This window comes from Protopterus annectens, chromosome 4.part0, assembly GCF_019279795.1.
Source record: "Protopterus annectens isolate FY-2018-M chromosome 4.part0, PAN1.0, whole genome shotgun sequence".
NCBI lineage: Eukaryota > Metazoa > Chordata > Ceratodontiformes > Protopteridae > Protopterus > Protopterus annectens.
In genome coordinates, this window is record NC_056733.1 from 1,752,860,071 (window position 1) to 1,752,884,486 (window position 24,416).

General features: G+C 39.7%; 1 protein-coding gene across 2 annotated transcripts in view; it reads left to right on the forward strand.

Annotated features, from left to right (window-relative positions):
- Positions 1-24,416, forward strand: part of NRG2 (neuregulin 2) — a 675,057-nt gene that overhangs the window by 617,139 nt on the left and 33,502 nt on the right. For both annotated transcript variants that reach the window (XM_044069465.1, XM_044069464.1), the window contains one exon: positions 2,772-2,899. In XM_044069465.1, coding sequence (XP_043925400.1) covers positions 2,772-2,899 — 128 coding nt within the window. The remainder of the gene's footprint in view (positions 1-2,771; positions 2,900-24,416) is intronic.

The following is a 24,416-nucleotide window of genomic DNA, read 5'->3' on the forward strand; positions in this document are numbered from 1 at the left end:
ATATATATATATATATATACGGTGGTGGTGCTGCGGTAGCATTGTTGCCTCACAGTAAGATGTTGTCCTGTTCGATTCTCAGCTAAAGCATAGTCTGTGTGGAGACATGCGTGAATGTGCGTACCTTCGTTGAAGGTTGTGCATCAGGCCTGGCAAGTCGGTACGTAAAAATCTACTGCCGATCATTAGCGGACCGGAGTTCTGCTGTGGCGACCCCTAACCGGGAAAAGCCGAAAGATACAACAACATATATATATATATATATATATATATATATATATATATATATATATATGTATATATAGAGAGAGAGAAAGAGAGAGAGAGAGATAGATAGATATTGATAGATACAATTTTATACGGGGAGATGAGGGGGAGAAGTATAAATGGAGATGAAACTGATGCTTATTTGGACACATTAATTTCCAACAAAATAGTTATAACTAGTATATTAGTTTTTATTCAGCTTAAATTAAAAGGCTTTGTTTTAGAACACAATAAAGTGAATGTCATTTTTAACAAGAATCAACAAAGTAAACAGACTAATTTTTTCAGTACGGTACACTGTTCTTTTGAAAACAGCTAAACTTTGCTAGAAGCTTCTGTGCACAGGAAATTATCCTACTGGTACATGGCTGTTCTGCAGCCTGAAATGATGAGCTCTTTAAATTGAAGTATGAGCATGGAACTTAAGCAGCTTCATTATTTGAATTAGGGATGCAGCAAGCCAGTTCATGCAGGAAGTGGTTGCATATGCATACCTTGGTATAGGTGAAGATGCAATCTGGATTTGCATTCAAATTTTTTTTTTTAATAATAGTCAGTAATAAACCAAGTCTTACTCACAGGCTTTCCATTTTGCAATCTTACTTTGCAAGCTTTTTTGCTACGATCAGAAATAAACACTGGGCCATATTGAATAAAGTGTATACTAAGTGTGCACGATATATATTCAAGAACATTCTTATCACATTTTTTGTGCTTTCTAGTCACTCAGAAAGATTTCACTAAGTGCACATGTAGTCTACACTTTGTGGTAACGTTTATGAATCCCTGTCAATATTTAAAGCTGCAAGATATACAGTAGGAAAACTGAAATTAGAAGGAAGAAGGTGTGAGTTATGTCTGTGTTGTCTGTTCACCCACAACGGTGTACACTTAGTGTAGGCAATATTGAGTCCCGGGGACTGTCTTACTTGTAAGCTTTTCTTGTCTGCTTAGAGGGATTCATGGCTTCTAGTCACAAGTCTTCTTAGAATTTCCAAAACTCAAATCTTTTAAGTCCTATTTGGACCTATTTGAATCTATCAAGATTCAACCCTTTACCCTGATCCTGGGTTACTTTAACTTCCCAAACATAGATTGGAGGAACTACTCATGCCAGAACACAAATGCCCAGAGATTGCTCGATTTTGTCAATGCAAATGCGTTGCTAGTCGATACGCCACCAAGAGGTGGTAATATCTTGGACTTGGTATTAACCAACATGAGTAACCATTGCAGCAGCCTTATAGTATCATCTTCCCTGGTAAGATATGACCATAAAGTGGTCACTTTTTAAGTCACCATCTCCCTCAACCTGCCTCTAGCTAGGATCAGACATACAAACTTCTCCAAAGCTGATTACAGCCTCCTGAGGGATGGTATAAACAGCTTCACAGCCCCCCTCCCCCTCTGTAGGAACTGGCACCAGTATCCAAAACTACACCAAAGCACTATACAAGCATTTATATAGATGCCTGGAATCAGGAATACCCAACAGGACTAAATCAGCCTCCACAAGGAAGAGTAAACCTGCCTGGTGGACATATGCAATAAATAAACTCTATAACAAAAGGAAAAAAATGCTGTCCAAGACCAAGAAGGAGCATGTGCCCAACTGGAAGCAATGTTTCCTTAGCCTGAACAAGCAAATAAGAGCACTAGTGAAATCCTCCAAAGCAAACCTTGAGTCCAAATTGGCCACATCTACTAGAAACAATCATAAGGCCTTCTTCACATATGTCGGCAACCTCAAAGAAAGCACCCAGAACTGATGGTTAAGGACACCACATAAACAAATGCCGTAGATATAGCATACTTACTGGCTAACAGATTCAGTAAAGTTTCACCCCTCTGTCTCCCCCATCAGTAAATCAGGACATCCCCAGTACCTGCCCCCTTCCCCTTTATAGCTAGAGAACAGGTCATCACTTACCTCTCAAAGGCAAAAAATACAGCAAAAGTATAATACAAGATGAATCATTTTATGATAACAAGCATATATGTCAAGATAAATAGAGTACTGATCTCTGAGTTACACACCTATCAAAATGAAGTGGCAAAACCTTGCTTTCAAACCTGATCACTTACTGTGTTCTTTTGAATCAATGTGAATTAATGAAGTGCGGTCTTTGGGTAATTTTTATTTAATGTTCTTGCATATCTTATAATTCTGAGGTCATCTAATGGAATATGCACATGCCTTTGAGAATGTGCAGGTTTCAAATGTCTGATCTATTCAAATCACTGTAACACGGTATCTGAGATGCAGTTGTGTATTACTGCATGTGTTACTTTTCAGCTCACCTAATTAGTCTGATGTGTTACTGCTCAACATAACTATTCATTGGTTTACATTGCCTTGTATTGTTTGATGAAAAATAATCAACTTTAATTAATATAATCATTTTCATAACATTTATTATGTCATACAAAATCAGTGCAAGGAAGACTGTTTTATTTAATTACTGCAATATTTTATTTTGACTTTTGTTACTGTTCTTTTATAGTATATTTCCAAAAATGTCCCGGCCACAGAGCGGGTGATACGACATGAACCAGAGACTTCATTTTCAGGAAGTCGTCCAACATCTGCCTCTCATCATTCTTCTACAGCTACACATACCTCCAGCCACAGGTAATTAACTTAGCTTTTATATGGAACAAACCTTTCGTTCCTAGTTAATGACAAGGTTATTAGGCTGTATAACCAGAGCAGCTCTGTAATAATGATTTGCTCATTTCAGCAATAGTGAAGGCCATCTGCAGAAGAACTTTCTGATATGCAGGCAAAAGATGAATTTACAGCCGTTACAAACCAATAAATATGCCTGAAGGCAAAATTTATCAACTTCACTAAAATGTACTGAAAACTCCTAGAATAAAGATTTCTCTTTAAATAACTAAATTACATTTTTACATTGTGCTAGCATTTCTTATGGACTGAAACATTATTGCACTATTTGGTGCAGTCAGTTTTCTGTTACAATGAAAATGTATTTTTGCTTGCACATAATATTACAAATATATCACAAAAATAGTTAATGAATATATTTGGAAAATAATGTCACTTTGTCTTCAGCTCTACACTCTGCAGATTGCTGTAATCCAAAGTATGTAGTTGTGAAGCCCTAAAGTTTTGTAAACTTTCTACTACAATGTACAAACAAAACACAAGGTGTATTTTTGTATTAATTTAATGCATTGTCAATTTACTTACATTATTTTTCTGTTGCAGGTATATCCCTGCTCTGTTCCCCTGTGGGATGTTACTCATATTTCCCTAACAGCACCATTAAGCAAGCCACACAGAGATCTCACAAACTTACTACTGTCTAAGCACACCAAAACAACTCTGCCCTCCTCTAGCCCTTAGTCTGTTCCTAACCTATAAAGGTTTGCACATACACACTCAGCCCAATGTGGAAACCTTACCACCTCCTATTTATCACATTCACATTTCACACTCCAAACCACAACTACACATAAAGCTATTTTCTATGTTGTGTGTTTCAATTCTTTTTATAGTCAGGTACTGGTGCATTTGACAAATTCTGTCAAGAGAAATGCATTTGACTAATTGTACATTCAGTAAAATGCATGGTACCCATATACTCACAGACATATTTAATTAATTTATTTATTCATTTATTTATTTATTAATTATAGAAACACACACATGCTAGTGGACAGTACAGAATGTCCCTTCTGCAGTGATGTAGGCACTAGCATCAATCACCAGTGGTGCTAGGGCTATTGCCGTAAGCAGAAAAGCTCTGATTGCAAGCTGGATAATGGCCTCTGCAATCAATTCTCAGGCAAGTGAATCAGCTGGGATCAGCTTTCTCCCTGTGATCTACACAATCCAGTAGATCACAAGGAAGGCCGATGGTTATCAGGCAGGAAGGATCAAAAAAAGTGATTTTCTATGGGGACCAACCCTCTTGCCCCCTTATTGTTATATTTTCACTCTGAGGCGACAGAATTTCAATTAGTAATCATACAAAACCTTCATTCTTTCTTTATCTGTACAAAAAAGGTAATACATATCTATCCCACACAGGCTAATATATGTAGCAGGCAAAGCAATTTTCTGTTGCTGAAAGGAACTCCTCCCTTTGTAGAATAGATGCATTGCAGTCAAATTACAGAATCAGATGAGTAAAGTACTGTGTGTTATCTAAACATGTAAACATGTCTATAGTCTAGTGCCTGTAGAGATGGTAATTGTGAGAATATTATTGGTCAATGTAATCTGCTTTCTTCTCCAGTTCAGCAGTATCTACTTTGTATCCAGTTCTTCTTAAGCATCTAATACACCTGGTGTTCACACATATTGTAATTATTTTGTGAACAATTTGTATGCCTTCTACGTCAGTCTCAAACAACACCCGAATCTACTACTTAATGTTCTGTCCTGTATTATTATTTCAGAAAGTGAATAATGTAAAGTGTTAACCTTCTTATTCCAAAGATATATTTAAACTAGTTGATAATGCCCAGTATTCCTTTTAGCTTCTGGACAGTTCGAAATGATTAGTAAGGCATGTGTTGGAAGTATATTATCATTAGATGTCATTTATCCTTATCAATAACATCTGCATTGATGCCTTTCTTACTCTGATTCTCTTTATGAGTAGATTGCTAATCTGTATATAGTATCTGACTGTAACAGTGAGTGGGCAGAAAAAAAATGTTACTGCTTTGACGTGTTCCTAAACTAGGGAATGACAACTTTCAGCAGGATCACTGGCACTTTTGTACTTTCATTGAATTGATCTAGTAGTGTCATGCTAATCTAAAATGTGCTTCTCCATCATTATCATTTGCTGTCCCCATTTATTATAATGTACATCAGTGATCTCATAATTCTTGCCATTTGTTCACTGATGACTCTTTTTTAGTAGGCAAGTGATCAGAGGGACCACAAGATGTGCAGCCTTATACACCTTCAAGGAGACCAGATTAAAAGTTATTGCTACTCTTTTCAAGTTTAATACTCCTCACTTCCCATATTGAATAGAGACATACATTATACCCTGTTGCAGGTTTGTGTCTGCCCATCCAGTTATCATGACCAGCCTTAAAAATTGCCAAAGCAGTACTTTGTTTGTAGTGGTAACTTATTCCATAGGCCAGGAATATGTTGAGTTAGGAGCTATCACTCCAGCAAGTTTTGAATATTTGTTCATGTAAATGCAAGTCCTTAGCGCCAGTGTTTGCAGAGACACTGATTTTACAAAGAAATAGAAGGTCAAATATGACTGTATCTTTCTTTTCTCAAAAAGCAAGAGACAGGTCACCTCTCAGCAGCCTCCACACTTACATTTCAATATGAATATGGTAAATGTTATAAATGAGAATAAACTAAAAATGTAAAAGGAAAGGGCATGACCACAAAATGACCATGATCCCCATCAGTCTCCTTTCCTCCTCTTTTTACACATTCATGATGCCATATCATTGTTGCTACCAGTCATCATTCAGTGTCAGTTTCCTCCTCATGCAATCCATCCACCTGATACCTTGTTCCACCCTTTTCCCTTCTGTTTCAGTTTTCAGCTTTTGATTTGCACCATATGCTGCTCTGGCAACTGCCTTGATTGGTTTAAGTTCCATCCCAGCTACCTTAAGTTTTGCATTCCAGTCCCTGTCATTTGCTGAAACTCCTATTCAGAGCCTGCTTGTAGTGTCATATTGTCTGCATACAGCAGCTTTTTTGATCTGTCCTCTCTGACTTTTGTTGATATAATGTTACACTGGTATTAAGAGGAATAATCTCATCCCTGAACCGTTATGCCCAATTACTCCAGCTGCGAACTCCTCTGTGAGTCGGGGCCATGCTAATGCTTGTGTCACTAGGTCACAAAGCCTTCATTAATTCTACCAGTACTTCAGAGACTAAAACCAGAGCAAGACTGATAAATCAGCTTCTTGGTGACCTTCTTGAATGCTTTTTCCATGTTAAGGAATACCCAGTTGAATTCTTACTTCCTCTCCAGCTTCTTCTCCACTATGTGTCTCACTGCAAACATTAGATTAGTTGTACAGCATTCTGATCTGAATCCAAACTGATCATCTACAGTCTTAATTTCTACTACTCTCAGTATTCATTAAATAGTCACCCTCTGCAGCACATTAATGTAAAGTGACAGGAGTCTGACACCTGTTTACTGCCTGCCGTTGTGAATATTCCCTTTGTACTTGTACATTAAGATTGGAATGGTTATACTCCATTCATCTGGGATACATATCTCTACCTATACTGTGATGATTACCCTCAACAACCAGTTGTCCAATAATGTAGTCAGCATCTTACTTATAACTCCCATGACCTTATCTGACTCACCACAGAAGGACAAGGCTCTCTATTCGACCTTACTAGCCATCCAGTAAAACAGTTCACTGTACCTATCCAGACATGTCCAAAGGGCAGTTTCAGGTGTGCTCTCCAGTCCAACTGGTGAATCTGGGCATTTTGAGGCAATGTTACAACTGCCTCATGTACACAGACAACCATCTCCTCCTACCACCAAACACTAATATATGACAGAGATGCAGTTATACAGCCAAACTGGAGGCTAAGCTCTCTCAACCCAAGACTGGATCAGACAGTCAAGAGGAGAAAGGAAATACTTGCATCACACCAGCAGTCTCACATAGACCCATTAAAGCAGCACCGGCAAAAAACACACATAAATACATGAAAACATACCCGGAGGCTCTAAATAAAAATCTGCAAAACCAACAGAGACCTCCAAAGCAAACATCCAAGCAACCTCCACCCCCCCAACACAAACCATGAAACACATACTTCACAAAACCAGTGTGCCATGCAATCACAGCCCTTAAGGCAAAATAACATTCCCAGCATACTAGTAATAGGTGACTCTATAGTCAGGCACACTGACGTCCCACTCACTAGGCTGGACAAGGAGAAGGTTACTGTTAGCTGCCTGTCGGGTGCCAGGATCCGCCACATAACACAAGCACTCAGGTCACTCCAGAACAAGTACAAATATGACTCTGTCATTGTCCATGTTGGTGTGAATGACCTGAGCCGTACCTCCCTGGACTAAATGAAAAGAGACATGGAAGAGCTTTCTGATCATGTAGCCCAGGCCGGTATGACCCTGACCCTGAGTAGCATCCTGCCCTCACCAAGAATGATACCACGGTATAAAGAACAAATTCTCAATTTCAACAATTTGCTAAGTTTCTGGTGTCATTCGAAGGGGATCCAGTGTCTGTCCAACTGGGATGACATGCTTAACAAGCCACACTGCTTCGCTAGAAATGGCTTGCATCTGTCACCCTTAGGCTTTCAAATACTGGCCAAGGCTCTTGCCACCCCCATAGTGCCTTTTTTAGGCAAGGCTCAAAAGACAAACCCACCACCATAAATAGCACAAGTAAAAAAAACTGAGGGTAATGCTACTCAATGCCAGAAGTCTAAACCTCAAAATGCATGCACTCAAGGCACTCCTCAGTATGGAGAAAATTGATATATGTGCAGAAAGAGAAACCTGGTTTAAGGCTCCAGAGAGCACCCCAGCACTACCAGCCTACAACTCATACCATATATTTCAGCCACACAACCCAAACCGAAATACAAAAGGCAGGGGCGTGTCCATATTCATCAAGGATACTCACACCTCCGGGTTAGTGGCACAGCACGATGCTTCAGAGATCACCCACATGCAACTAACAATGGGCAAAACTGCAATTCAAATTGTAGCTTGCTACAGATCACCCACCATGTCCCAGGACCCCTATTCCGCATTTCTGGAAACACTGGGAAACATAAAGGTCCTACCAAACACCCTAATATTGGGTGATTTCAATTACCCAAACATTAAATGGGAGAACTACTCAAGTACTAACTCCCTTGCCCAACATTTCCTAGAATTTATAAACTCAAATGCCCTGGTTCAACTGGTCAACACTCCCACCAGAGGTGACAACATATTGGACCTGGTCATCACCAACATGGGCGACTGGTGTTCCACACTGGATGTCAACCCCTTGCTGGTTAGATCTGACAATAAACAAATCACTTTGGATATCCACATTCCGTCCCCACCCCCAGACAAGAAAACCACCGTGAAAAACTTTTCAAAAGCAAACTTCACGTTACTTAAGACCGAGGTGGAAAGTTTCAAAGCCCCCAAGCTGAAGGATAACGCTGTCCAAGCTGCAAAATCCTTTTCTAATGCATTTTATGGGCACCTACAAGAATGCATGGATCATGCCATCCCAAGCAAAACCAAGACTCACTGCTTCAAGAAAAGGAAACCAGCCTGGTGGACTCCTGCCATAAACAAGCTATACAATAGAAGGAGGAAAGTAGTACAGAAAAGAGTAAAATCCCAAGAAGGGAAGACATCCCTGATCAGTATCAGCAAGAAACTATGATCCCTCATAAAATCATCCAACGTGAGCTTTGAAAGAAAAATTGCCAAGGACTCCAAAGATAACCACAAGGCATTATTTAGCTATGTCACGAATCTAAGTGGCAATGCTCAGATCTGCTCAGAGTTAGTGCAGAGTGGCACAAAATACACTGAACCAACCAATATCGCCAACATCCTGGCAGACAGGTTCAGTGCAAACTTCACCCCCCTCTCACCCCCAAAAGGGCCCATAACCATACCAGAAGAATGTAGAGTCCCTGAAATCACAGTCACTCAGGTTAAAACAGCCCTCTCCAAAGCCAAAAACACAGCATCAATGGGACTGGACGGTGTCCCAGGCTGCGTCCTACATGAGCTCAAAGATGAACTAACCCCTTACCTAAACACACTGTTCAAACTCAGCCTCTCCACAGGCTACATACCCATAGAGTGGCACACAGCAATGGTTATTCTGCTCCACAAAGGTGGAGCCACAACAGACCCCAGGAACTATTACCCTATAAGCCTGACTAGCTTGGTCTGCAATGATATGGAGCACATCATCATGGAACTCATTAACAGAGACATTGGGAACCTCCAAACACTGGACCCTACTCAGTTCAGCTTTGTTAAGGGCAGATCATGCCTCCTAAGCCTGGTGGATTTCTTTGAGACAGTTACCAAGGCTATAGACAAGGGAAAGGTGGTACACACAGCCTACCAAGGCCTCGCTAAGGCCTTTGACACCATTCCCCATTCTGGTATTATAGACAAGCTCACCAGCCTGAACATAAACCCCTATGTCACAAGATGGGTTGCCAACTGGCTCACGGACAGAACCCACATGGTGAGAGTTGTGGGAGATAGGTCCGACTCTAAACCGGATACAAGTGGTGTTCCCCAGGGCTCAGTCCTAGGACCCCCCCCTGTTCGGCATATGCTTCTCAGAGGTACAGGCAAGCACAGGAGGACTATGGCTGACCAAGTTCGCAGACGACTGCAAACTAGGGGCTATAATTGACTCTCCAGCTGACACAAACATCCTCCAAAAGGGTCTCACTGAGACGGATACCTGGTGTCAAAATCATGGCCTCAAGCTAAATGCCAAAAAGTGCATAGTCATCCCCTTTGAAAAAAACAAAGTACCCACAAACTACCACATAGGTGGTAGTCCCCTAAATACGGAAGATGTAATAAGGGATCTGGGGACCCAAGTAGATAGTAATCTCACCTTTGATAATCACATTGCCAAAGTGGTTAGAAAATCCTTCTACATGGCCCACCTAATCACAAAAGGGTTTGCATCCAGATCAAAAGAGGTCATTGTGCCCCTCTACTCATCACTCATCAGACCCATCATAGAGTACAACGCCCCATTTGGAATGTACCTTACAAGACACCTGCAACAGCTGGAAAGATCACAGAGGTACCTCACCAAGAGGATCACTGGCCTCAAACAGATGCCCTATGCAGCTCGACTGAAGAAACTGCAGCTGTACTCGGTTGCATACCACCTACTCAGAGGTGATCTCTGCCTGACATACAAGGCCATGTCCAACACAGAAGTGATGGACATGCTCCACCTAAAGAAAACCTTATCACCTCGAGTCACATGCTCTAGGGATCTAAACCTCACCACAACAATAAATAGGACATGCTGGAGGGATAGATTCCTGTCCCAGAGACTTCCCATGCTTTAGAACAAGATCCCAATCTACATTAAGCAGAGCTCCTCGCTAACACTCTTCAAAAGAAACCTTGACGAGTGGTTGGGAAACAGAAAGTTTACCTTGGGGATCACTTCATTGGCTCTGCTGGACAGAGGCACAGGGAACTAATCTAAGGGGGCGGCAAAAGCAAACACATTCCGGCTAGGCTTATAAATGCCTTTGGGCAGATAGCCTAGTACCTACCTATGAACCTATGAACCACTTTCTCTGACTTCATTTTTTCCCATCCCCACTGTCTGACAATCATTAGCTTCTTCTTGGCCCTTTTATTTCCCCACAATAAGGCATGGGTTGACCAAGATGGGCCATCATTAGGGCAACCATCATCATTAAAGTTGATATTTTCTGTTTTTACTGTAATATCTATGTGTGCACTCAGCACAAGGGAAGAAGGGGACGCAATGGGATGACCGGGGGGGGGGGGGGGGCATTTCTCTTCAACTCAAAGAACAGGAGTTGGTTTCCTTCATCTCCAGCAAGGTATAAATGCACTTACCAAATGTTCCATCACGTGCAGTAACCCTCTCTATTCTGAGGAGGAAACTGGCCACAATCATTCACTCACCTGCCTCCCAAACTGGTTTCAGCAGTGTTGGGGATGCTAGGAAGACCCCGCTTGTTGGGGTCTCAGTTGGGGTTCTTATTCTTTACACTGTTCATAGGTGTTTACTAGGCTAATGACCACAAGGGCCTTTTTAAGCCTAGCCATGCATCCCAAATCTCTGACAAGTTCTGATACCATTGATAAGCATAAGCATTGGCCTGGCAGATGAACCATTTATAATTTACCTCTGCCTATTTGAGACATATGTGCCAAACCAGGGATGAATTTCCGGTTTCCCATCCAATTGTCCAATTGTCCAAGTTGCACTTGGATTGGGTTATGGAGGAATTCTGCTTCAAATAGATGGGGAGCCTGTTCCACAGATGGGGTAATCTCTAGGATACATACCTATCTCTCCAACAGGTCATATCTATATCACAGGCAAGGTTTATGTCTTTAGAATGGGTAATTATTTTGTTTTGTGGATATGCAGGAGGTCCATCAGAGTGGAGTCTAACAATGCCTTGTATGCCAGGCATAGATCTCCCCTCAAAAGCCTGTAGAAGCCATAATACAGGGATAGGGCCTTGAGGCAGTCTGCATAAGACATATTATTTAAGCCCTGTATTCTTTAATGAGGAACCTCTGTGGACATTCCAAATGCTGGATATGCCTGATTAGGTACATACCAAAGCGGGCATTGTATTCAATCACAGGTCTGATGAATGCCTAATACAATGGACAATGACTTCCTTGGACTTAGATGTCATACCTTTGTTTATAAGTTGTGCAACATAGAATGATTTCCTCACCACTGAAGACACGTGTGTCCCTAAGTCCCTAACTACTGGGTAAACTCTAAGGGATGTGTTGTCAGTATGATATTTACCAGGGATGGATAACTTCCCAAAGGATACTATTATGCATTCCTTGGCATTTAGTTTTAGTCCGTGGCTCTGACATCAGTTGTTTGTCTGTGTCAGCCCCTCCAGGAGAACATTTTTTGCCATTGTGAGATTCAATGACAGCTCCTAATTTGCAATCATCTGCAAATTTAGTTAGCCAGAGACCACTGACATTGGCTTTGACTTCTGAGAAGTAAATGCCAAAAAGGAGCAGTCCAAGGACTGATCCTTGAGGGACTCCACTTGTGACTGGCTTTTTTGTAGAGGTGAACTCCCCAAGTCTAACTTCTTGGGTCCTGTCTGTGAACCAGTTGGCTATCCACCAGGTCACATACGGGTTTGTACGTAACTTCTTGAGTTTGTCAACAATACATGAGTGGGGTATTGTCATATACCTTGGCCAGATCAAGGTAGGCAGTGTAAATGACTTTGCCCTCATCCATTGCTTTGGTAACCTTCCCGAAGAAGTCCACCAGGTTGAGTAGGCATGATCTGCCCTTGATGAAACCAAACTGGGTTGGGTCCAGTGTCTGGAGGTTTACTATATCTCTATTGATCATCTCCATGATAATTCTTTCCATGGCTTTACATATAAGACTAGTGAGACTTATGGGTCTGTAGTTTCCAGGGTCTGCAGATGGCCCACCTTTGTGTAGAGGGGTGATTGTTGCTTTTTTCCATTTATGAGGCACGAAGCCTGTTTGAAGCTACAGTTAAATAGTAATTCCAAATGCCCTGATAGGTCATGTTCCATGCTATTTAGAAGGCATCTTGAGATATTGTCTGGGTCCATTGATGCAGCGTTCTTTGTCTTAGAGAGAGCATTAAGGACCTATTCCCTAGTGATAATAGAGGGAGTTATATTTGATGATATTTCCTGAGGGAAGGTTAAGGGGGAGAGAGGGGTAACATTGGAGCTGAATTTTCCAGCCAGGAGGTTTGCTATATATTCTGGTTCAGTATAGGTGGCTCCATTTGCAATGATCTCTGCACACAATTGTGTATTGCCTTTGAGGTCACAGACATAGCTAAAGAATGTTTTGTGGTTGTCCTTGGCCTGGGAGGCCAAACTTACCTCAAATTTGGCTTTGGTAAACTTTATTTGTCCTCTGAGTTGTTTGTTTAGTTTGATAAGAGTTCTTTTATTCTGCTGGGTGCTGTAGCTCCTAATTTTTGCCATGATTTTCTTCCTCCTGTTATACAGCTGACTGATTTTGTCATTCTACCAGGGTGGCTTGTTTTTTGAGTTAGTTCTGTACTTCTTCCTGGTGGACACAGCTGCCTCTGTGCAGCTATCAACATGCTTGTACAGGGTTTTTGTGAAAACTTCTGCATAGGCAGAAATGTTCTCAGGGTTTATGAGGGCTTGAAATTTTCCCACTTAATAGCAGGAGGTTAGCCTTAGAATAGTTCCTGAACATTCTAGGTTTAGCTGGGGGTCCAGGTTTTATTTTTCCTTCAAAGGAGACCATTTTGTGGTCTTACCTTACCAGGGAAGGCATTACAGTATGGGGTGTGCAGCAATCTCCCATATTAGTGAGCACCAGATCCAGTATAGTTGCACCACTGGTTGGTGTGTTGACATATGTCTCAGCTGTCCAAATTTTTATGTCCAGATTTTTTGCTTCTTATTTTTGGTGTGTTCTTCATAAAATTTGTCATTTTCTGTCAAATCATTGCAATGATTTGACGACTGAAGCCACCAAATAAAGACATACATTTGAGCTGTAGACTTGAAAATGTATGTTAACACAAACCCTATTACTCTAGTAACTTTCTAAGTTTATAAGAGCAATATTTAAAATCTGTCCCTATTTTTGGGCCTTTGCCCCCCCCCCCCATTTTGTTAGACTTTGTCCATATTTCTTGCACTAAGAGGTTGAGAAGTATGTGTGTTGACTATCTGGTCCAGGAAGTTTGTGTTTACAGAATCCAGGAATCTCTGTGCATGTACTTTTGGTGTCATATAGGATTCCCAGTTGATAGTGGGGTAATTAAACTCAACCATGAATATTGTATTGGGTTGGATGGTTAGTGTTTCTAATAAGTTTAAATGCATTGTATGGGTTTCCTGGGTCATAGAGGGAGACCTACAGCTTGCAAGGAAGTGGTATTGGATTTTACCTATGGTGATTTGAACATGGATCAGCTCAAGTGCAGTGTCCTGTTTGACCAGCCTTGACGTATATTTCTTTTTGATGTAAATAGAGACACCTCCACCTTTAGTTCATGCCTGTGAAGTAGTTAGCCTAAATGTGTGGAAGGCATTATAACCTTACACTGTTGGGGTGATTTCTGCAGCTTTAAACTATGTCTCAGTAACAACACAGACATCAGCATTCTCTAGGGTAAAGAGAGCTTCTAGGGATTGGAGGTTTTTTTGTTTAGACTCCTAGCATTGAGCAGTAATACCTTTAAATTTTCTTGGTTTTGATTTGCTATGTTGGAAGTACTTTCAGTTTGGCATTGCCTAAAAAAGGCAGTATGGGGGAAGACAATGTTTTAGCCAGTATTCAAAAGCCTAGAGGGGAGTGGTGCAGACCATCCCTAGCAAAGCAGTGTGGTCTGTTGACCATCTCCTTCCATGCTGACAAATATTGCACCCCCTTAGAATGACATCAGAAACTAAGCCAATTATTAAAGTCAATCATCTTTTGTTCGTATTGTGGCATCATCCTTGAAGAAGGTAAAATGCTTCTCAATACTAGACTCATACCAGCCTGGGACCCATATTCCGAGAGCACCATGATGTCTCTCTTCATATAGTCTGTGGAGGTATGTCTCAGGTCATTTAATCCCACATGAACTGTGACTGAGTCATATTGGTAATTGTGGTCCAGTGACCTGAGTGCATGTGTACTGTGACAGATCCTAGCCTCTGATAAGCAACTGACCGTAACTTTCTCCTTACTCAGCCTGGTGAGACGGACATCAATGATTGTGTGGTGACTTACCTTTTGGGCTTAGAGATACAGGCTCCATGAGATGTAGCTCTATGTGTTGATGTGGGTGTTGTTTAGAAAGAACACATATGGGGCTGCTGAGGGTATTTGTTATGTGTAATTTGTCTAGGAGGTCTTTGTGATTTAAGAAGGTTACATGTACAGTAAGTGCCTCAGAATATGTGAGTCTATATGTCTGCTTTGAATTTTGTGTGATGGGCATAGCGTGTGAGCTACTGACAACCTTACTGACATTAGGGGTACTTTTATCTGAGAGCTTTGCCTCCACTGACATTGTGTAAATACATCTCTCACATACCATAAAAGTTTGTTTGAGAATTAATTGGTTGTCAGCAAACATGACATAATTTCTACATTGCTTCAGGATGCCTATATCCACCAAGCCAGTAAAAGAGACAGTAGGAAAGTTCATATCCATGGCAACAGACTAATTTTTATTGATTAGACAGTTGTAGTGAGAATATCAATCACAATCAATCACTGTCAGGAGTATCTGGTTTGCAACTATGTAGACCACGCTTGTCAGTGCAAACTAGTTGTCCTGTATGCAGCTAGGTACTGGAAAAATTTCAAGTTGTGCTTTTACTGGAAAAATGTCACTGAATGTGTCTTGAGTCTGTATAGAGCACTGTCAAACACTTGAGGGGAAACTAATACATAGACCTAGAAAATTTAAGGATGAAGTATTTAGACAGATATTCTGAAGTTAGAAACAAATCAAGCAGTACTTACTGAAAACAAAGAATTAGCTTGTCAAGAATGATGAAAAGAGGGGAGGCATGTGAATGGCTACTGCCTGGCTACTACAGATATTGCTCTCACCACAGCTTCATTTTGTTGGGATGCAATGCTCCTTTGCTTCTTCTCTCACTAGAAGCAAAATGTTAGCACAAGTCCCAAGAAGAGAAGCAGGTCACAGCCAGTTTAGTGATCTACAGTCTTGCCCCAGATGATACAAGCATTTGTAGGCTTGTAGCTTTTCTCTGGTAGATGCCTCGAATAGCAACCAGACCAAACAGGTACATTAAACACAGACTCTCACTCTCCAGCCAGAAACAGTTAGGAATCAATGCACACTGTTCCTTCTCTCACCAGGACCAGAATATAAGCACAGATTCCAAGCTGTCACCATTAAAGCAGTTATTAGGCTTTCTGGTGATCAGCAGTCTCCAGGAAATAATGTCATTGTACTCCTTCTCTCACCAGGACAAAACAGAAGCACTAATCCCAAGATGACTACTGAGAGGCAGAATGTGGGCTCTCCAATAACTGGTAGTCTTGCAATAGATGCTTAAAGATAAGATGAAAAAATGGTTTCTCCTAAATACTGCAGTGTGCGCTACCAGATATGAAAGTGAAAGATATGTAATCGGGGTCTATGACTTCATCTTCCTTAGGGTACTTTGTACTTCTTCTAGAGTGTGCTCACCTTCAGTTTTCAACATACGGCTCTTCATGTATCAAAATATCTGTGGAGATTTTAATTTATTTCTTTTTTTGTTTATTTATCCTTTGTTGACTAGGTTAGTAGCCTTTCCTCAGGATATTTATACTAGAATGGGAAATTTCACCAGGTTGTCAGGGAACTTCCTATACTCTTTTTCATAGGTGCTGTCATTCATCTTTTGTGCATTAAGAAGACAATGAGGCTTTGGTGTTTTTTTAAGTAGTTTATTGTATACAAACACATCAACTTGAGCTATCTAACTGTCTGACTACACACATGCATGTTCTTACTCTGGCTGCTCATTCAAAATGGCACTCTTGCTTGCATGTGCTCAGTACTTATATGCACATGCCCACTGACTGAATGCTTCTTAAAGGTATATCACGCACTCTAATCTACATCCTCCCTCTTTACTGAGATGTCTCATATAAACAATGACATTTCAATAGGCATAGAATTTATAGACACTAATAAAGAAAAAACAAGTCATGTCCAAGTTGACGTGTATCTGGAACTAGGTTTCAAGGTACGACCTGATCTTGTAATATAATAGCTAGGACTAGTTAGGACTGGGTTTAGCAACAGGGACAGTCACTGGGGAACATTATGATTGAGAACTCTCAGGGATTTTCTCCGAAATGGAACATTGGGCACGTTTCTCTGAGAACTAGAGGCTTTGTCACAAGCAAGATGTTGTAACACTGGTTTGGATACTGGTAACAAATACTTCCAATATCATCTGAATTCAATTCCTCGTGATTCCACAATATACAATCTCGGCTCTTGACAGAAACTTTTCACAAATCCAATGTGTTCAAAACCTTTTGACATCTGCATCCTCACTATCTCCCCATATTGTAAAGAACGAAGCTGTTTGCTGGTTTTATCATAGTAAGACTTCTAGGACAAAATAAGTGCCTTTCCATTGTAATATTCATTTGAGGGTTGCACATTTCTCTAAATTTACGTTTTAAGCTCTCAGGGTCTTCCCGCATTCCAGCCGGTACCACAATATGGCAGTCTTCCCCCTCCACTGCAAACACAGCAGGTGCATACACAAATGAGCACTTTCTTTCAGTGGCCACTGAACCAGCTATATTAAGCAGAATAAATGATTTGCATGTGTGTCTTTGTCAGAAAAAGCAGCCTGTATGAAAATATCGTTTTCCTGCTCAAACACTCTCCAATTTTCTGCAATGTTGTTATCAAACACAAGCGGTGCAGGTTTCAGAAAACCTTCTGCCATGCCCACTGACTATAGTAAAACACAATGCAATCTTGGCCCTTGTAATTGTATATGAACATTCACACACACCGGGTACGTGTAATAATATTCAAATGCACAATACAATCTTTGAAAGACTATACTCTGCGAAATATGCTTTGAAATAATTGTGCTTTGTGAAATAGCCTTTGAAATAACTGTACTATGTGAAATAACTACACTGTAATACTGCACATACTTGCAAACACTTTGCACAGTTCGGATATTTCAAATAGCTTTAGTTACTACGAAAATGTAGTACATAGCAAATAAATACGGTCATTTTCCATTTTTTGTACATTTTATGTGATTCATATATTGTTTCAAATGTTTTCATAATTATTTTGAATATTTTTATAAATATATCATAGTTTCAGACATTTTGTTTAATAAAAAATTTGTTTTGAGCATTCTGAATGCTTCATTTTATATTTGTAGTGAAAGAAATCATTTGAGTTTTAGTACCTGGAATTTGTTTCTGACCTGTTTTGCGAGTCATTTGAGCACTAGGGATTATCTACTGGTATATATTTCTCCCAACTTTAACCAGTTGCCTCATGGCTGTGAGTCTGGATCCCATTCTGACACCATGTTGCTCATCTTACGTGCATTAAAACGACACTGAGACTCAGGTGTTCGTTTAAGTAGTTTATTGCATGCAAACACATCAGGATGGATAGCAGGAACATTGAACTTAAACTGATTGAGTAGATACATGCATGCTCTCACTCTGGCCGCTCGCTCAAAATGGCACTCTTGCTTGCACATGCTGAGTACTTACATACATGTGCCCACTGACTGGAGTGCTTCTTAAAGGTATATCACACACTCTGATCTACAGGTGCCATTACATCCATTTGAGCTATCGCCAAATCAAGCAGATGGGGCCTCAGTTTAACATTTCATCCAAAGGACAGTACACTCAGGAGTACAGCACCCTCCTTATGCTGCATAGCAATGTCAGCAATCAGTCTACCTGGTGTGGGAATAGAACACACAGCCTTCTGCACCAAAGGTGAGAGTGCTGCTTGTTGTGCAACTGACACAGAAGTATTGTTTCCATTTTCTTTTCAGGCCCTCTGGAGTGGTGAGTAGACTGTTGCTAGCATCTCTTATGAATGGTGTCTATTAGATATTCTCTGTGTGTTTCTCTCATTGTCTTGCATCTTGATATAACATCTGTAAGGCATCTGCTGAGTCACACTCCAGATGCTGAGAGAGGTTCTCTGATACCTTATTTGCCACTGTGACTGTTCTTCTAGCCTCTGTTTGTCATCCAGAATTACATCTTAGCCTTCTCCATCTTTTCTGTCTCCCACTTTTTTCCTGCACTCTTTCTTTTGATTACTTTCCAGACTTCTGCATTCTACTACCAGAATACCTTATGTACTTTGTTTCCACCACTGTCTCAAACAGAGATGTAATATGTCATCTTCATATATGTTGTTTTGAGACCCTGCATTTCTTCTTCTGCTTCAGCTATTCTCCCCTCCTCCTGAGGTGCAAGAGTCATGAGGTTTTTCAATGAACTGCTGTGCTTTTGCTCCAGTCAACTTCCAGGTTTTCAGCCTAATTTCTGTTGATCTTAAACCCTTCTTTGACCAGTGTTGCAGCTGATTGTGGCTGCCAGTGATTTGTGCTGGGAGCTGACTGCTTCTCTGGGAACTGACCATGTGCCATTTCCTTAGTTGAAATACTGTACCCCACTTGCATGATAACCACTGTCATATGTGATTTTGTGATGATCTCTCCTAGTAAATCATTTGATGGCTGCTGTTAAACTCTTTGCCAGACAAACGTTCGAGAACACTGATTTGTCATAATTCCTTTTACCTCAATTTTGTCAACCTAGGAAACCCTTACATCCAGTTCGATATGTCATAATATGCAAAGAAAAATATAATTTTGTTCTTTTTTATTAAGATCCTGCAAATCTTGCTTGAATGCCCTTTTTCCCTCATCATTATTGCCTTGCTGTAAAAATCATGAAGATGCTTTGACTGCCATGAATCCATGATTGATCTTGAAGACATCCCTGTCTTCAGAAGCCTCAGTCTAACAAAATTCCCACAACATTTCTAGTCTTCCCTCAGCCAAGTAATATATTATGAATCTTATGCTAAGAAACGTCACTGTATCTATATGCCTCATAGATACCTCCTATCTAATAACTCTAATAGGGAAAATTCTGATGAAGGTTGTGGAATTTTTATTACATCAAAAAGATGCATATTCAAAATATTTGTTCCAAGCCATTTCCATTTGATGAACCTATATTGGATGTAGCAATCGTTAATTCATATTTGGTAAACTGATTTTATGTCCATCTTTCTCCCAAAGGAGGAATGTCAGGTTACCAAGTCTGTGCATATGGACACTGTCTGACCAGTAGCTTTCTAACTCAGGGCTTGTGGGCTTCATGGTAGGGGCTCACTGTGCAATGATGTTGCTTAGACCACTTCCTCCATGAGCAAGGCTTCTTAACATAGGTAGAAATAGACTTGGTATGCAACCAAACTGGCGTCAACAAATACCCATGCCCTTTTCGGGTGACATTAGTTAATGTGACCAAATCACCTAGAGCCAATTTTTTCACCACTCGGTAGATAACCCTCACAAGGCATGCACCCTAGGACCACATTCTGACATCTAGAGGATACTGTGCACAACAGTTGCTAACTAAGGTGGTTGAGCCGCATGAATACTTTCCTGATAAGCATCACCTACAGTCTGCTGCTGTCCATGGTACTGTTTTTGATGCATTTTCTTACTAGACCTCTCATGTAACTTTCATCCTTGAGGCATAAATGGCCAGAATGTTTTTTTTCAGAGGAACCGACATGTACTAAATAAAACTCTGGTTTTGGTTTTGTCTATCCCTAATAATTATCCAAATAAGGTTTATCTCATTGCAGTTTCCACTAGTCACTACAAAATATCATGGACCCATCCACCTTATGGACAAACACAATTAGCAGCTCCATTTATTTTGGGACTTTATTTATTTATTATATTTATTTTACATTTGTTGATCGGGGTAGTCCAACTGGATATATGTCCATTTTCAATGGAGGCCTGGGGAGAAAAGCTCCAACAAACAAAAAACACACTATCATTTATAATGTGAGACATTTACAAATACAGTTAAATGTACAAATAATTATCCTATATATTACATTCTGTTACATTTCTGTAAACAGAATCATGGTACATTTCAGCTATGGTTAGCCATGCAAATATTTTGCTAACAATTTAGTATAAGAGAATACTTTCATTGTAGTTGACTGAAAAAAGTAGCTAGGTTATACACTTGCTTAGTAGTTAACAGAAAAGTAACTAGTTTGTACAGTAATAGCAATAAATGCTTTGAGAAATTAGGCGTAGTTAGTCAGGGTTAGAACAAGGGCATAACCACTGTGATTTAAGGTATGGCTTCAATTTGCTTTTAAATAATTTTGTAGAGGTAATGGTGGTAAGGTCTTTTGAGAGGTAGTTCCAGATTTATCCAACAGTATTGGCAAACAAGGAGTCACCAACCAAGTTGTTAGCTTTGCCTATTAGTACAAGTAGTTTATTTGATGAGCATAGGGTCTTGAGGTTGCTATAGGGGATGATTAGGTTAGTAAGTATTGGTGTGTTAGTAGGTTGGTACAGGATCTTGTGGGCAACTGTTAATTGATTAAATAGTATTATATTTGGCAGATCTAGCCATCCTAGCTGTTTAAGATTATCAAAATGGTGGGGTCTGAAGGCAGATCCAGTTGCAAATCTGGCAATATTATTATAGGAGATTGCTAGCTTGTTTACATTGTTTTTACATAGTTTCGTATGTATAGGTGAGGCATAGAGGAGGGTAGAGATTAAGTGGGTATGGGCAATGGTGGTCCTGGCTAGTGATGACAAAAAGGATTTAATCCTATATAAGGGATCCTAGCTTTTTGTTGACTGTTTTTATAGTACTATTAATATGGGAATCAAAGGTAAGGTTGTTGTCAATAGGAACCCCAAGAAGATTAGTAGTGCAGTCAGGAGATATAATAATACCATTGCTTGATGTGACAGTAAAATTAAGTGAGGAGGGCCGACATGTGGGAGTGAATAGTAGCAGTTTTGTTTTTTTGGGATTCAGAATGAGGCATCGATGTAGAAGCCATTTTTCGACTAAGTTAAACACATTTTGGGTTATGGACTGTAGGACAGATGGTGAGGTGGCAGAGAATATTAGTGTGGAATTGTCTGCATACTGGATACAAGTAGCTTGAGGTATAACAGAGTATAGGTCTTTTATAAAAACAGAGAATAGGAGAGGGCCTAATATGGAGCCTTGAGGAACCCCAAGGGCAATTGGGAGATGGGAGGGTAGGTTGTTCTCCCATAGGACAGCCTGCTGCCTGTTGTCTAAGCATGATTGGAACCATTGAATAGCCAGTGTGTCAAGAGACAGGTTTTTGAGTATATTAATGAGTAAGCGGTGGTTAACCATATTGAAGGCTTTTGAAAGATCAATAAAGAGGGCTGAGGATAACGTGTCATTGTTGCGATTCTTATTAATACAGTCTGCGAAAGATAAAAGAGCAGAGGTGGTGCTATGAAATGGTCTAAAGCCATGTTGGCAGTTGGCTAGTAAATTTTCTATTAGGTGGTTTAACAGCTGATTGACTGCATTTCTCCATGATATTTGCCAGTGGTGATAATATGGCTATAGGTCTATAATTTGATAATTCATTGGAGTTGCCTCCCTTATGCAAGGGGATAATGTGAGAGATTTTCCAGATTGATGGGATAGTTTCTTCTGTAATAGTTCTATTAATCATGATGGAAACTGGGAAGGCTATGGCTTTTGCAGCTTTTTGCAGGTATTCTGCAGGTAATAGGTCTGCAGAGAGGGTGGTAGGTTTAAGCTTATGTAAGAGGGTACAGACAAGGGATGTAGGAACAGGTTGAAAGTGAAATGAAGGGGGTGCATTAGTGATGGAGGTGGTTGATGATGATATATCACGGGATAGCTGATTAGCAAGAGATTGAATAATTTCTGTGAAAAAACTGTTAAAGGTATTGGCTATTTGAGTAGGGTTATTGAGATCAAAGCATAAAGGGACCGGTGTGACTGAATTACCAGGGTGTAAGAGTTTATTAATGCCTGACCAGAATTTTTGTGGTTTATTTTGGTACGTTTGTTGGAGCTCAAAGTAAAAATTATTTTTGTCTAACAATATGGCTTTTTTTGTTTCATTTCTAAGCTGTCTAAATTTAATTGATCAACAGGGTTTTTAGTTAAAAGCCAATTTTCCCACAATTTGTTTCTAAGTAGGATTTTTTGTTTGGTAGTTTTTGAGAGCCATGGGGCTGGTTTAGTCTTGACTTGTTATTATTGACTTCTTAATAACTCTCAGTTCCAACTCCTTCACATATTCTTTTATGTTTGAATCTGGTGTACTGTCTTAGGTTAACCTATTCCCAGATATAATGTAATTGGCATAGGTATCATCTACTTCATAACTCATGATGCTGTGCAGTCTTCCAACAATCTGTGCATGCTGCTAAGAATTCTAATTGCCAACAATGTACAGTTCCTATGTCATATCCAGCAACTCTCTCATTCACCTATAAAGGTATCAAATCCAGGGTTGCCTCAGAAGCCGAAGCAAAATCAATATTCAGCCATTTATTTGGCTCCAAACCAGATTAAAAAGAAACAAAAATCCATTCTATAATTAAAGTTTGTGATTTCCTTTTCTTAATCAATAAACGTCATTTGCATATATCTAATAATTTTTATTATTTGTTCTTTATTGCCTTATATTCTTCACTCCCACAGCAATACAGAATAATTTAGTTTAATGTCCTTTCCCCAACACTGTGTCTTATATGGATTCTGCTAACATGCTTCCTTTTCTTCTGGTCATGGATATGTACTTGTTGGTTGGGGGGTTGACTGCACATGGTGCATTAGATTTGCTTTGTGAGGCATTGTGTGGCTTTTTGGTGCATCATTTGTTCCATTTCCAGTTATGCTCATTCTGTACAATGGAGGGGGGGCTTTGATGTCTGGAAAGTGTCCACTGCTGGACTAAATTCCTTATGCACATATTTCCTATTTTGATCGTGTCACTGCTTCCTCTCCTTTAAAGATGCATTAACCACTTCCCAAACTACATGAGTACAGCCTTCAAATACAAGATAATTTAAAAGGCAACTGATTTTTTCTTTATAGAAAAAAAAGATTTGCACCATCTTCTATCATGCTTATCTTAGCCTAGATTTGACTTTATTGCTTACAGTCAGTTAATGCTTTATTTGATATTATTTTTAAGTCTGACCTGCATTACTAGAAAGTATTAGGTGCAGTTTACTAGCAGTGAATAAAGCTGCAGATAATTATATGTGCAATGTACCTTCATGATCTATGTTACCTTTTCAAGAGACTGAATTTACAAAAAAAAAAATAATAATAATAAATTTAACATTTAACTGTTTTATCAACTTAAATGCAAGTTCTTTATATTTTTTTAAATTTTAGGAACTGCTTAAGTATAAGCATATAATTAAAGTTTTTTTTTATAAAAACAAGCACTATATTCTTTAATATTAATTACAGATGTACAAAATCATTTCTACTAAATATTTGTATCCTGTTATAAAGTGTTATTTGCTCACCTAGAGTCTACTACAGTTTGCTGTAAGGGAAAGGTCAGTTTGCTTTTTATTTGCTGTATTCTGTATTACTTTATTGCCTTTTTCTATTTTGTATACTGTGATTTGTTTTTTTACACTGTGTTTTACTTTTATTCTGCTTTTAACTGCATATTAAAACATGAAAAAACAGCACAGCTCTGTCTCTTGTAAGTCAGACAGACATAAAATTTTCCCACCCTCCCACCTAGTTACTGTTGTGTTCTTAAACACCAC